Genomic DNA, 15,655 nt, shown 5'->3' on the forward strand with positions numbered 1-15,655 from the left:
TTGGTCAGAGGGAGCGGAGGGCTGCGATTGGTCAGAGGGAGCAATGGCTGCGATTGGTCAGAGGGAGCAGTGGGCTGCGATTGGTCAGAGGGAGTGGAGGGCTGTGATTGGTCAGAGGGAGCGGAGGGCTGCGATTGGTCAGAGGGAGAGATTTTGATTGGTCAGAGGGACCGGAGGGCTGCGATTGGTCAAAGGGAGAGATTTTGATTGGTCAGAGGGAGCGGAGGGCTGCGATTGGTCAGAGGGAGAGATTTTGATTGGTCAGAGGGAGTGGAGGGCTGCGATTGGTCAGAGGGAGAGATTTTGATTGGTCAGAGGGAGCAGTGGGCTGCGATTGGTCAGAGGGTGAGATTTTGATTGGTCAGAGGGAGCGGAGGGTTGCGATTGGTCAGAGGGAGAGATTTTGATTGGTCACAGGGAGCGGAGGGCTGCGATTGGTCAGAGGGAGCAATGGCTGCGATTGGTCAGAGGGAGCAGTGGGCTGCGATTGGTCAGAGGGAGAGATTTTGATTGGTCAGAGGGAGCGGAGGGCTGCGATTGGTCAGAGGGAGAGATTTTGATTGGTCAGAGGGACCGGAGGGCTGCGATTGGTCAAAGGGAGAGATTTTGATTGGTCAGAGGGAGCGGAGGGCTGCGATTGGTCAGAGGGAGAGATTTTGATTGGTCAGAGGGAGTGGAGGGCTGCGATTGGTCAGAGGGAGAGATTTTGATTGGTCAGAGGGAGCAGTGGGCTGCGATTGGTCAGAGGGAGAGATTCTGATTGGTCAGAAGGAGCAGAGGGCTGCGATTGGTCAGAGGGAGCAGTGGGCTGCGATTGGTCGGAGGGAGAGATTTTGATTGGTCAGAGGGAGCAGTGGGCTGCGATTGGTCAGAAGGAGCAGTGGGCTGCGATTGGTCAGAGGGAGAGATTCTGATTGGTCAGAGGGAGTGGAGGGCTGCGATTGGTCAGAGGGAGTAGTGGGCTGCGATTGGTCAGAGGGTGAGATTTTGATTGGTCAGAGGGAGCGGAGGGCTGCGATTGGTCAGAGGGAGAGATTTTGATTGGTCAGAGGGAGTGGAGGGCTGCGATTGGTCAGAGGGAGAGATTTTGATTGGTCAGAGGGAGCAGTGGGCTGCGATTGGTCAGAGGGTGAGATTTTGATTGGTCAGAGGGAGCGGAGGGTTGCGATTGGTCAGAGGGAGAGATTTTGATTGGTCACAGGGAGCGGAGGGCTGCGATTGGTCAGAGGGAGCAATGGCTGCGATTGGTCAGAGGGAGCAGTGGGCTGCGATTGGTCAGAGGGAGCAGTGGGCTGTGATTGGTCAGAGGGAGAGATTTTGATTGGTCAGAGGGAGCGGAGGGCTGCGATTGGTCAGAGGGAGAGATTTTGATTGGTCAGAGGGACCGGAGGGCTGCGATTGGTCAAAGGGAGAGATTTTGATTGGTCAGAGGGAGCGGAGGGCTGCGATTGGTCAGAGGGAGAGATTTTGATTGGTCAGAGGGAGTGGAGGGCTGCGATTGGTCAGAGGGAGAGATTTTGATTGGTCAGAGGGAGCAGTGGGCTGCGATTGGTCAGAGGGAGAGATTCTGATTGGTCAGAAGGAGCAGAGGGCTGCGATTGGTCAGAGGGAGCAGTGGGCTGCGATTGGTCGGAGGGAGAGATTTTGATTGGTCAGAGGGAGCAGTGGGCTGCGATTGGTCAGAAGGAGCAGTGGGCTGCGATTGGTCAGAGGGAGAGATTCTGATTGGTCAGAGGGAGTGGAGGGCTGCGATTGGTCAGAGGGAGTAGTGGGCTGCGATTGGTCAGAGGGTGAGATTTTGATTGGTCAGAGGGAGTAGAGGGCTGCGATTGGTCAGAGGGTGAGATTTTATTTGGTCAGAGGGAGTAGAGGGCTGTGATTGGTCAGAGGGAGAGATCCCGACCTGTGAATCCAGTGGGAGTGGGAAAGGCGTCACTCTCCGAGATCAGGAGAAACGTTGTCGGCAAAGTTTCCGAACCTGAAGTGTTTGGGTCGTGAGAAATCTGCTGCTTATTGTAGTGAGAACGTTTAAGCTCTGACTGGCGGAAGAACCTTTTCCCAATCCGGAGTCTGATCCCGTCCACGATCCCGGAGTGAAACCCCTCACGGTGATGGGAAAATGGGCCGTGAAATGTGTCGCATCAACAACGCCAAGAGGTCACCGTACCCTACCCTGTATTAAAGGACACATCAGAAATGACAGCCAGACCCCTACGACCTTTAGGGATCATGGTAGCACACCATCCCACAGCCAGACTATGGGCGGCACGGTGGCTCAGTGGTTAGCACTGCAGCCTCACAGCACCAGGGACCCGGGTTCAATTCCAGCCTCGGGTGACTGACTGTGTGGAGTTTGCACGTTCTCCCCGTGTCTGCGCACGAGTTTCCTCCGGGTGCTCCGGTTTCCTCCCACAATCCAAAGATGTGCGGGTCACGCGAACTGGCCATGCTAAATTGCAACATAGTGTTAGATGTAGGGAAATGGGTTTGGGTGGGTTGTTCTTCAGAGGGTCGGTGTGAACATGTTGGGCCGAAGGGCCTGTTTCCACACTGTAAGTAATCTAATACTATGCCAACTAAAAAGGATGAACGACCCCATACCCACAATAGGCACAACCAAGATAATACACAAAATCCCATAACACTAGTTCGGACAGACTGGAAGAAAACTAGTAACCTGGATAGACCAACAGCAACCTGCAGCACGACCTCACCTCAACACACACAGACAAGAACTGCCATCAATTTGACTGGAGGAGAAAGTGAGGTCTGCAAATGCTAGAGATCAGAGCTGAAAATGTGTTGCTGGAAAAGCGCAGCAGGTCAGGCAGCATCTAAGGAGCAGGAGAATCGACGTTTCGGGCATAAGCCCTTCTTCAGGAATGAGGAGGGTGTGCCTGAAGAAGGGCTTATGCCCGAAACGTCGATTCTCCTGTTCCTTAGATGCTGCCTGACCTGCTGCGCTTTTCCAGCAACACATTTTCAGCATCAATTTGACTGGGACAACATAACTGTATTAAGACAAGGTAACCAGAGACACGCATGGGAATTCCTAGAGGCCTGATTTTCAACTTAGAATGCCATGACCAAGCATCTAAAAATAGACACCATGTACAAACCACTGCACAGCAAAACCAGAAATGGCACAAGCTACCTTAATAGACTGGATCATAAATATCAAGCAGAATAGAACAACTCTTCACAGAATCGCACTGTTACAAAGCAACTGTGGGTCAATCCGACAGCTCAGTGAGCAAAACATCCACAACCCAAGCTACAAATCTTCACAAAAAATTTTTCAAAATTAAATAACAACTCAGTATTCTGGGAGGGGTCCTGTCCAGCATTCTTAAAAAAACTGGAATCAGAACAAACCACAGCAGCCAATTTACACAGAGTAAGGTCTCACAAACACCAAGGGGACGTAGGGAGATGCTGAGAGAAGTGGATTGGCAGAGCAGTGTCAGGAGAAACAGTGGAGACAACTCTCCTTCGATACATGTCCACCTGGGGACAGGTGGTTTTCAGATCTCTGCCAAAACCTCAGCCCGGCGACTCAACTGGAGGCGAGACTTGGGTCTTTCACTCACAGGCGAGACGCAGCACCAGTCAGGGCTGCTGCATTCCCACGAGCAGCTTTTCAGTAACTTGGTCAACTCGTGTGTCTTCCCTCCATCACTATAGCCGCAGCAATCCTCTTCCCTCCTCCCCTCACCCATCTCTCCCTCAATCTCTGGCTGTCTATCCCTCCACTATCACTAACCTTCACTCCATTTATCTCCCTCTTCCGCAACTACACCTCCATTAATCTCTACCGGTCTACTGCAACGCTTTCACCCCCCCGCCTCCCGGCCTGTGCCCCTTTCCCTTGCTGTCTGCCTGTCCTCGTTTCCCCCTCTCTCCTTGCCTGATCCCCCTCCATCCCTGACTGCAACCCCAGCCTATATCCCCCCTCCTGCCCACTCCCCCCTCTGCCTGTCAACCCTACCTGCACTCTCCCCAACCTCCCTGTCCCCCTGCCTATTTCTCCCTCCCTAACTACACCCCGCTCTCTCCCTGCCCATCTCCCCCACCCGCTCCCTCCTTGCCAGTTCCTCCCTCTCTCTGCACGTGCCCATCACCCTCTCTTCCTGCCAATCCCAATCACCCTCACCTGCACTCAATGACAACTATTCCATGAGAACGTTGAATGTGAGTGAAGCTGACGACACATTTGCGATGATATTGCGACCCGTGGACTGTTCATCACCAGGCAATGTGATTTGTGACTCAAGTATTTATTGTAGAAATCAGGAAAGGTACAAATCCCATTGAGAGCAGCAGAATCAACTAGGTACCAGTCTCAATCAACAAAGATGGATGTTTCTATTTCTGTATCTCCTGGCTTCTGGGATTCAGGGTGAATCCAGGATCTAGATCTCCTGCATTCGGGGTATCTATGTTCCCAGTTTCCTGTGTCTCGGATGCTCCGTGCTCCTGGGTAATTATTCAGGAATGTCAATGACCAGGTCATCATCTCCCTCCATCGCATCATCATCACTTCCCTCCCCAGTATCACTGAACATCTGGTGAGGGACAGTGCTGAGGATAGTGGTGGGAGGGAGCTTGGAGGATAGGGTCGAAAGTGGGTCAGAGGGTGAGGAAAACGACATCGTCACGGACTCTGGGTGGCTGGAATGGAGAGGGACCCGTAGCTGGAGAGGGGAGAGTGGGGAGCAAGGAGAAGGGGTGAGGGGGAGCAAGCGGAGGAGGGGTGGTGCAAGGGGGTACACAAAGGGAGGGGGCACAAGGGAAGAGGGGGTGCAAGAGAGGTGGGGCACAAGAGAGGTGGGGCAGGTGGAAGGAAGACAAAAGGTGTGGGGGGATAAAAAGAAAAAAATTAAAGTGTGCTCACTTTCCTGCCCAGCACCATATTTCCATTATTCCCTTACCTTCCCCCCAAACTCTCTTCACACTCACTCCCTCAGTCGCCCAATTTCCCCTCCCCCACCCTCCATTTCCCCCCTCCTCCCCAACACTCATTTCCCCACTCCCCCGTTCCCATCCCCACTCCTCCACCCTGCCCTCCCCGACCCTGTATCCCCCACCTCGCTCTGCCCCCTTACCTTTGCCCTCTTGTTTTTCTGGGTCTTAGCCCTTTTCTCTCGTTTAATCTTGTCCGGTTTCACGCTGGACGCACCCCCAGCCGCAGTTGCCCCCGGGGCGTGAGTGTTGGGGTAAGATGACAGATACTCCGAGGGAAAGGGGCTGAAGGTGGGCGAGGTCATCTGGAAAAGGAGGGCAGAGCAGAGACACTGAGGCCTGGCTCACACACCACTCAATAGCAGACCGCCCCCTCACCAGCCCTCCCGAAATACAGCATCCAAATCCCAACTCTGAGGCAGCATAACGTAGCCTAACATAGCAGCGCTCACCAAATCATACCTTCCAGACAATGTCCCAGGTACCACCATCACCATCTCTGGACATGTCCTGTCCCACCAGCAGGACTGACCCACAAACAGTGTAAAGCTGGGAGGGAGGTTCCCTGGGAGTCCTCCATATCAACTCCAGATCCCAGGATGTCTTGTGGTTTCAGGTTTAAAGACGAACAAGGAAACCTCCTGCTGATAGCCCCACACCGTCCTCCCTCTGCCGCCGATAACCCCACACCGTCCTCCCTCTGCCGCCGATAACCCCACACCGTCCTCCCTCTGCCGCTGATAACCAGACACCGTCCTCCCTCTGCCGCTGATAACCCCACACCGTCCTCCCTCTGCCGCTGATAACCCCACACCGTCCTCCCTCTGCCGCTGATAACCCCACACCGTCCTCCCTCTGCCGCTGATAACCCCACACCGTCCTCCCTCTGCCGCTGATAACCCCACACCGTCCTCCCTCTGCCGCTGATAACCCCACACCGTCCTCCCTCTGCCGCTGATAACCAGACACCGTCCTCCCTCTGCTGCTGATAACCCCACACCGTCCTCCCTCTGCTGCTGATAACCCCACACCGTCCTCCCTCTGCCGCCGATAACCAGACACCGTCCTCCCTCTGCCGCTGATAACCCCACACCGTCCTCCCTCTGCCGCTGATAACCACACACCGTCCTCCCTCTGCCGCTGATAACCCCACACCGTCCTCCCTCTGCAGCGATCTCTAAGGAGGGTGCCTGTAACCAGAAAGGTGGATTGAAGTGTGTATACTTCAATGCCAGAAGTATAAGGAATAAGGTAGGTGAACTTGCAGCGTGGGTTGGTACCTGGGACTTCGATGTTGTGGCCATTACAGAGACGTGGGTAGAACAGGGACAAGAATGGCTGTTGCACGTTCCAGGGTTCAAATGTTTTAGTAGGATCAGACATGGGGGTAAAAAAGGGGGAGGCATGGCATTACTTGTCAAAGACAGGATCACAGCAGTGGAATGGACGATGGAAGAGGACTTGCCATCTGAGGTAGTTTGGGCTGAGGTTAGAAATAGGAAAGGTGAGGTCACCCTGTTAGGTGTTTTCTACAGGCCTCCTAATAGTCCTAGAGAAGTAGAGGATAATATTGCGAGGATGATTCAGGAAAAGAGTGAAGGTAGCAGGGTGGTTGTTATGGGGGACTTTAACTTCCCAGATATTGACTGGGAGAGCTATAGCTCGAGTTCATTAGATGGGTCGGTGTTTGTACAATGTGTGCAGGAGGGTTTCCTGACACAATATGTCGACAGGCCAACAAGAGGGGAGGCTATATTGGATTTGGTTCTAGGTAATGAACCAGGCCAGGTGTTATACTTGGAGGTAGGTGAGCACTTCGGGGACAGTGACCACAACTCGGTGACTTTTACTTTAGTGATGGAGAGGGATAATCGTGCGCCGCAGGGCAAGAGCTATAGCTGGGGGCAGGGAAATTATGATGCAGTGAGGCATGACTTAGGTTGTGTGGATTGGAAAAACAGGCTTCAAGAGAAGAACACTAATGAGATGTGGGGATTGTTCAAGGAGCAGCTACTGCGTGTCCTCGATAGGTATGTACCAGTCAGGCATGGTGTAAAGGGCCTTGTGAGGCAGCCGTGGTTTAGTAAGGAATTGGAGTCCCTTGTGAAAGGGAAGAAGGCGGCATATGTAAAGATGAGGCGTGAAGGTTCAGTAGGGGCGATTGAGAGTTATAAGGTAGCCAGGAAGGAGCTAAAGAGGGAGCTAAGAAAAGCGAGAAGGGGACATGAAAAGTCTTTAGCTGGTAGGATTAGGGAAAACCCAAAGGCTTTCTATAGGTATGTCAAGAATAAAAGGATGACTAGGGTAGGTATCGGTCCAGTCAAGGATAGTAGTGGGAAGTTGTGTGTGGAGGCGGAGGAGATTGGAGAGACATTAAATCAGTACTTTTCATCAGTATTCACTCAGGAACAGGACACTGTTGCTGATGTGAATATGGAATCACAAATAATTAGAATGGATGCCCTGGAAATATGCAGGGAAGAGGTTTTGGGAATATTGGAAAGGATGAAAATAGATAAGTCTCCTGGGCCTGATGGCATTTACCCCAGGATCCTATGGGAAGCTAGGGAGGAGATAGCAGAGCCATTGGCCTGGATTTTTATGTCGTCATTGTCAACGGGAATAGTACCAGAGGACTGGAGGATAGCGAATGTGGTCCCATTGTTCAAGAAAGGGAGTAGGGATAGCCCTAGTAACTATAGGCCAGTGAGTCTGACTTCAGTGGTGGGCAAAGTCTTAGAGAGAATGGTAAGGGATAAGATTTATGAACATCTGGGTAGGAATAACTTGATCAGGGATAGCCAGCATGGTTTTGTGAAGGGCAGGTCGTGCCTCACAAACCTTATTGAGTTCTTTGAGAAGGTGACTAAGGAAGTGGATGAGGGTAAAGCAGTAGATGTTGTGTATATGGATTTTAGTAAGGCGTTCGATAAGGTTCCCCATGGTAGGCTAATGCTAAAACTTCGGAGGTATGGCATTGAGGATACATTAGAGGTTTGGATTAGGAATTGGCTGGCTGGAAGGAGACAGAGGGTAGTAGTTGATAGATTATGTTCATCTTGGAGCGCAGTTACTAGCGGTGTACCACAAGGATCTGTTTTGGGACCATTGCTTTTTGTTATCTTTATAAATGATCTAGAGGAAGGACTTGAAAGCTGGGTAAGCAAGTTTGCGGATGACACAAAAGTCGGTGGAGTTGTGGATAGTGAGGAAGGAAGTGGTAGGTTACAGCGGGATATAGATAAGTTGCAGAGCTGGGCGGAAATGTGGCAAATGGAATTCAATGTCGCTAAGTGCGAAGTCGTTCACTTTGGTAGGAATAACAAGATGATGGATTACTGGGCTAATGGTAGGCTACTTGGTAGTGTGGATGAGCAGAGGGATCTTGGTGTCTATGTACACAGATCTCTGAAAGTTGCCACCCAGGTAAATAGTGCTGTGAGGAAGGCATATGGTGTACTGGGCTTTATTGGCAGAGGAATTGAGTTCCGGAGTCCTGAGGTCATGTTGCAGTTGTATAAGACTCTGGTGAGGCCTCATCTGGAGTATTGTGTGCAGTTTTGGTCGCCATACTATAGGAAGGATGTGGAAGCTTTAGAACGAGTGCAGAGGAGGTTTACCAGGATGTTGCCTGGAATGGTAGGAAGATCGTATGAGGAAAGGCTGAGGCACTTGGGGCTGTTCTCATTGGAGAAGAGAAGGTTTAGGGGAGATCTGATAGAAGTGTATAAGATGATTAGGGGTTTAGATAGGGTAGATACTAAGAACCTTTTACCGCTAATGGAGTCAGGTGTTACTAGGGGACATAGCTTTAAATTAAGGGGTGGTAGGTATAGGACAGATGTTAGGGGTAGATTCTTCACAGAGCGGGTTGAGAGTACATGGAATGCCCTGCCCGTATCAGTGGTGAACTCTCCTTTATGTTCATTTAAGCGGGCATTGGATAGGCATTTGGAAGTTATTGGGCTAGTATAGGTTAGGTAGGACTCGGTCGGCGCAACATCGAGGGACGAAGGGCCTGTACTGCGCTGTATCCTTCTATGTTCTATGCCGCTGGTAACCCCACACCGTCCTCCCTCTGCCGCTGATAACCAGACATCGTCCTCCCTCTGCCGCTGATAACCCCACACCGCCCTCCCTCTGCCGCTGCTAACCCCACACCGTCCTCCCTCTGCCGCCGATAACCAGACACCGTCCTCCCTCTGCCGCCGATAACCCCACACCGTCCTCCCTCTGCCGCTGATAACCAGACACCGTCCTCCCTCTGCCGCTGATAACCCCACACCGTCCTCCCTCTGCCGCTGATAACCCCACAACGTCCTCCCTCTGCCGCTGATAACCCCACACCGTCCTCCCTCTGCCGCTGATAACCAGACACCGTCCTCCCTCTGCCGCTGATAACCCCACACCGTCCTCCCACTGCCGCTGATAACCCCACACCGTCCTCCCTCTGCCGCCGATAACCAGACACCGTCCACCCTCTGCCGCTGATAACCCCACACCGTCCTCCCTCTGCCGCTGATAACCCCACACCGTCCTCCCTCTGCCGCTGATAACCCCACACCGTCCTCCCTCTGCCGCCGATAACCCCACACCGTCCTCCCTCTGCCGCCGATAACCCCACACCGTCCTCCCTCTGCCGCCGATAACCCCACACCGTCCTCCCTCTGCCGCCGATAACCCCACACCGTCCTCCCTCTGCCGCCGATAACCACACACCGTCCTCCCTCTGCCGCCGATAACCAGACACCGTCCTCCCTCTGCCGCCGATAACCCCACACCGTCCTCCCTCTGCCGCCGATAACCCCACACCGTCCTCCCACTGCCGCCGATAACCCCACACCGTCCTCCCTCTGCCGCCGATAACCCCACACCGTCCTCCCTCTGCCGCCGATAACCCCACACCGTCCTCCCTCTGCCGCCGATAACCAGACACCGTCCTCCCTCTACTGCTAACCCCACACCGTCCTCCCTCTGCTGCTGATAACCCCACACCGTCCTCCCTCTGCCGCTGATAACCCCACACCGTCCACCCTCTGCCGCTGCTAACCCCACACCGTCCTCCCTCTGCCGCTGATAACCCCACACCGTCCTCCCTCTGCCGCTGATAATCGCACATCGTCCTCCCTCTGCCGCTGATAACCCCACACCGTCCACCCTCTGCCGCTGATAACCAGACACCGTCCTCCCTCTGCCGCCGATAACCCCACACCGTCCTTCCTCTGCCGCCGATAACCACACACCGTCCTCCCTCTGCCGCCGATAACCCCACACCGTCCTCCCTCTGCCGCCGATAACCCCACACCGCCCTCCCTCTGCCGCCGATAACCCCACACCGCCCTCCCTCTGCCGCCGATAACCAGACACCGTCCTCCCTCTGCCGCCGATAACCCCACACCGTCCTCCCTCTGCCGCCGATAACCCCACACCGCCCTCCCTCTGCCGCCGATAACCAGACACCGTCCTCCCTCTGCCGCCGATAACCCCACACCGTCCTCCCTCTGCCGCCGATAACCCCACACCGTCCTCCCACTGCCGCCGATAACCCCACACCGTCCTCCCTCTGCCGCCGATAACCCCACACCGTCCTCCCTCTGCCGCCGATAACCCCACACCGTCCTCCCTCTGCCGCCGATAACCAGACACCGTCCTCCCTCTACTGCTAACCCCACACCGTCCTCCCTCTGCTGCTGATAACCCCACACCGTCCTCCCTCTGCCGCTGATAACCCCACACCGTCCTCCCTCTGCTGCTGATAACCCCACACCGTCCTCCCTCTGCCGCCGATAACCCCACACCGTCCTCCCTCTGCCGCCGATAACCCCACACCGTCCTCCCTCTGCCGCCGATAACCAGACACCGTCCTCCCTCTACTGCTAACCCCACACCGTCCTCCCTCTGCTGCTGATAACCCCACACCGTCCTCCCTCTGCCGCTGATAACCCCACACCGTCCTCCCTCTGCTGCTGATAATCCCACATCGTCCTCCCTCTGCCGCTGATAATCCCACATCGTCCTCCCTCTGCCGCTGATAACCACACACCGTCCACCCTCTGCCGCTGATAACCAGACACCGTCCTCCCTCTGCCGCTGATAACCCCACACCGTCCTCCCTCTGCCGCTGATAACCCCACACCGTCCTCCCTCTGCCGCTGATAACCCCACACCGTCCTCCCTCTGCCGCTGATAACCCCACACCGTCCTCCCTCTGCCGCTGATAACCCCACACCGTCCTCCCTCTGCCGCTGATAACCCCACACCGTCCTCCCTCTGCCGCGATAACCAGACACCGTCCTCCCTCTACTGCTAACCCCACACCGTCCTCCCTCTGCCGCTGATAACCCCACACCGTCCACACTCTGCCGCTGATAACCCCACACCGTCCACCCTCTGCCGCCGATAACCAGACACCGTCCTCCCTCTACTGCTAACCCCACACCGTCCTCCCTCTGCCGCTGATAACCCCACACCGTCCACCCTCTGCCGCTGCTAACCCCACACCGTCCTCCCTCTGCCGCTGATAGCCCCATACCGCCCTCCCTCTGCCGCTGATTATCCCACACCGTCCTCCCTCTGCCGCTGATAACCACACACCGTCCACCCTCTGCCGCTGATAACCAGACACCGTCCTCCCTCTGCCGCTGATAACCCCACACCGTCCTCCCTCTGCCGCCGATAACCCCACACCGTCCTCCCACTGCCGCCGATAACCCCACACCGTCCTCCCTCTGCCGCCGATAACCCCACACCGTCCTCCCTCTGCCGCCGATAACCCCACACCGTCCTCCCTCTGCCGCCGATAACCCCACACCGTCCTCCCTCTGCCGCCGATAACCCCACACCGCCCTCCCTCTGCCGCCGATAACCCCACACCGTCCTCCCTCTGCCGCCGATAACCCCACACCGTCCTCCCTCTGCCGCCGATAACCAGACACCGTCCTCCCTCTGCCGCCGATAACCCCACACCGTCCTCCCTCTGCCGCCGATAACCCCACACCGTCCTCCCTCTGCTGCCGATAACCCCACACCGTCCTCCCTCTGCCGCTGATAACCAGACACCGTCCTCCCTCTGCCGCTGATAACCCCACACCGTCCTCCCTCTGCCGCTGATAACCCCACACCGTCCTCCCTCTGCCGCTGATAACCCCACACCGTCCTCCCTCTGCCGCTGATAACCCCACACCGTCCTCCCTCTGCCGCCGATAACCAGACACCGTCCACCCTCTGCCGCTGATAACCCCACACCGTCCACCCTCTGCCGCTGATAACCCCACACCGTCCACCCTCTGCCGCTGATAACCCCACACCGTCCACCCTCTGCCGCTGATAACCCCACACCGTCCACCCTCTGCCGCTGATAACCCCACACCGTCCTCCCTCTGCCGCTGCTAACCCCACACCGTCCTCCCTCTGCCGCTGATAACCCCACACCGTCCTCCCTCTGCCGCTGATAACCCCACACCGTCCTCCCTCTGCTGCTGATAACCCCACACCGTCCTCCCTCTGCCGCTGATAACCCCACACCGTCCTCCCTCTGCCGCTGATAACCCCACACCGTCCTCCCTCTGCCGCTGATAACCAGACACCGTCCTCCCTCTGCCGCTGATAACCCCACACCGTCCTCCCTCTGCCGCTGATAACCCCACACCGTCCTCCCTCTGCCGCTGATAACCCCACACCGTCCTCCCTCTGCCGCCGATAACCAGACACCGTCCTCCCTCTACTGCTAACCCCACACCGTCCTCCCTCTGCCGCTGATAACCCGACACCATCCACCCTCTGCCGCTGATAACCCCACACCGTCCACCCTCTGCCGCTGCTAACCCCACACCGTCCTCCCTCTGCCGCTGATAACCCCACACCGCCCTCCCTCTGCTGCTGATAATCCCACACCGTCCTCCCTCTGCCGCTGATAACCACACACCGTCCACCCTCTGCCGCTGATAACCAGACACCGTCCTCCCTCTGCCGCTGATAACCCCACACCGTCCTCCCTCTGCCGCTGATAACCCCACACCGTCCTCCCTCTGCCGCTGATAACCCCACACCGCCCTCCCTCTGCCGCTGATAATCCCACACCGTCCTCCCTCTGCCGCTGATAACCACACACCGTCCACCCTCTGCCGCTGATAACCAGACACCGTCCTCCCTCTGCCGCTGATAACCCCACACCGTCCTCCCTCTGCCGCTGATAACCCCACACCGTCCTCCCTCTGCCGCTGATAACCCCACACCGTCCTCCCTCTGCCGCTGATAACCCCACACCGTCCTCCCTCTGCCGCTGATATCCCCACACCGTCCTCCCTCTGCCGCTGATAACCCCACACCGTCTTCCCTCTGCCGCTGATAACCCCACACCGTCCTCCCTCTGCCGCTGATAACCCCACACCGTCCACCCTCTGCCGCTGATAACCCCACACCGTCCACCCTCTGCGGTTGATAACCCCACACCGTCCTCCCTCTGCCGCTGATAACCCCACACCGTCCTCCCTCTGCCGCTGATAACCCCACACCGTCCTCCCTCTGCCGCTGATAACCCCACACCGTCCTCCCTCTGCCGCTGATAACCCCACACCGTCCTCCCTCTGCCGCTGATAACCCCACACCGTCCTCTCTCTGCCGCTGATAACCCCACACCGTCCTCCCTCTGCCGCTGATAACCCCACACCGTCCTCCCTCTGCCGCTGATAACCAGACACCGTCCACCCTCTGCCGCTGATAACCAGACACCGTCCTCCCTCTGCCGCCGATAACCCCACACCGTCCTCCCTCTGCCGCCGATAACCCCACACCGTCCTCCCTCTGCCGCTGATAACCAGACACCGTCCTCCCTCTGCCGCTGATAACCCCACACCGTCCTCCCTCTGCCGCCGATAACCAGACACCGTCCTCCGTCTGCGGCTGATAACCCCACACCGTCCTCCCTCTGCTGCTGATAACCAGACACCGTCTTCCCTCTGCCGCTGATAACCCCACACCGTCTTCCCTCTGCCGCTGATAACCCCACACCGTCCTCCCTCTGCCGCTGATAACAAGACACCGTCCTCCCTCTGCCGCTGATAACCCCACACCGTCCTCCCTCTGCCGCTGATAACCCCACACCGTCCTCCCTCTGCCGCTGATAACCCCACACCGTCCACCCTCTGCTGCTGATAACCCCACACCGTCCACCCTCTGCCGCTGATAACCAGACACCGTCCTCCGTCTGCGGCTGATAACCCCACACCGTCCTCCCTCTGCTGCTGATAACCAGACACCGTCTTCCCTCTGCCGCTGATAACCCCACACCGTCTTCCCTCTGCCGCTGATAACCCCACACCGTCCTCCCTCTGCCGCTGATAACAAGACACCGTCCTCCCTCTGCCGCTGATAACCCCACACCGTCCTCCCTCTGCCGCTGATAACCCCACACCGTCCTCCCTCTGCCGCTGATAACCCCACACCGTCCACCCTCTGCCGCTGATAACCCCACACCGTCCACCCTCTGCCGCTGATAACCAGACACCGTCCTCCCTCTGCCGCTGATAACCCCACACCGTCCTCCCTCTGCCGCCGATAACCAGACACCGTCCTCCCTCTACTGCTAACCCCACACCGTCCTCCCTCTGCTGCTGATAACCCCACACCGTCCTCCCTCTGCCGCTGATAACCCCACACCGTCCTCCCTCTGCTGCTGCTAACCCCACACCGTCCTCCCTCTGCCGCTGATAACCCCACACCGTCCTCCCTCTGCCGCTGATAACCCCACACCGTCCTCCCTCTGCCGCTGATAACCCCACACCGTCCTCCCTCTGCCGCTGATAACCAGACACCGTCCTCCCTCTGCCGCTGATAACCCCACACCGTCCTCCCTCTGCCGCTGATAACCCCACACCGTCCACCCTCTGCCGCTGATAACCCCACACCGTCCACCCTCTGCCGCTGATAACCCCACACCGTCCACCCTCTGCCGCTGATAACCCCACACCGTCCACCCTCTGCGGTTGATAACCCCACACCGTCCTCCCTCTGCCGCTGATAACCACACACCGTCCACCCTCTGCCGCTGATAACCAGACACCGTCCTCCCTCTGCCGCTGATAACCCCACACCGTCCTCCCTCTGCCGCTGATAACCCACACCGTCCTCCCTCTGCCGCTGATAACCAGACACCGTCCTCCCTCTGCGGCTGATAACCCCACACCGTCCTCCCTCTGCCGCTGATAACCAGACACCGTCCTCCCTCTGCCGCTGATAACCCCACACCGTCCTCCCTCTGCCGCTGATAACCAGACACAGTCCTCCCTCTGCCGCTGATAACCCCACACCGTCCTCCCTCTGCCGCTGATAACCCCACACCGTCCTCCCTCTGCCGCTGATAACCCCACACCGTCCTCCCTCTGCCGCTGATAACCCCACACCGTCCACCCTCTGCCGCTGATAAACAGGCACCGTCCTCCCTCTGCCGCTGATAACCCCACACCGTCCTCCCTCTGCCGCTGATAACCCCACACCGTCCACCCTCTGCCGCTGATAACCCCACACCGTCCTCCCTCTGCCGCTGATAACCAGACACCGTCCTCCCTCTGCCGCTGATAACCAGACACCGTCCTCCCTCTGCCGCTGATAACCAGTCACCGTCCTCCCTCTGCCGCTGATAACCCCACAACGTCCTCCCTCTGCCGCTGATAACCAGACACAGTCCTCCCTCTGC

At 57.0% G+C, this 15,655-nt stretch overlaps 1 protein-coding gene across 1 annotated transcript in view; it reads right to left on the reverse strand.

The window, feature by feature from the left end:
- Window positions 1-4,261: 4,261 nt before the first annotated feature.
- ino80e (INO80 complex subunit E) overlaps window positions 4,262-15,655 on the reverse strand; it is a 28,137-nt gene continuing 16,743 nt past the window's right edge. The window contains exons 5-6 of the mRNA XM_060823301.1: window positions 5,106-5,267; window positions 4,262-4,694 (exon numbers count right to left, since the gene is read on the reverse strand). Coding sequence (XP_060679284.1) covers window positions 4,485-4,694; window positions 5,106-5,267 — 372 coding nt within the window. The 3' untranslated portion in view covers window positions 4,262-4,484. The remainder of the gene's footprint in view (window positions 4,695-5,105; window positions 5,268-15,655) is intronic.

This window comes from Hemiscyllium ocellatum, unplaced genomic scaffold, assembly GCF_020745735.1.
Source record: "Hemiscyllium ocellatum isolate sHemOce1 unplaced genomic scaffold, sHemOce1.pat.X.cur. scaffold_532_pat_ctg1, whole genome shotgun sequence".
Taxonomy (NCBI): domain Eukaryota; kingdom Metazoa; phylum Chordata; class Chondrichthyes; order Orectolobiformes; family Hemiscylliidae; genus Hemiscyllium; species Hemiscyllium ocellatum.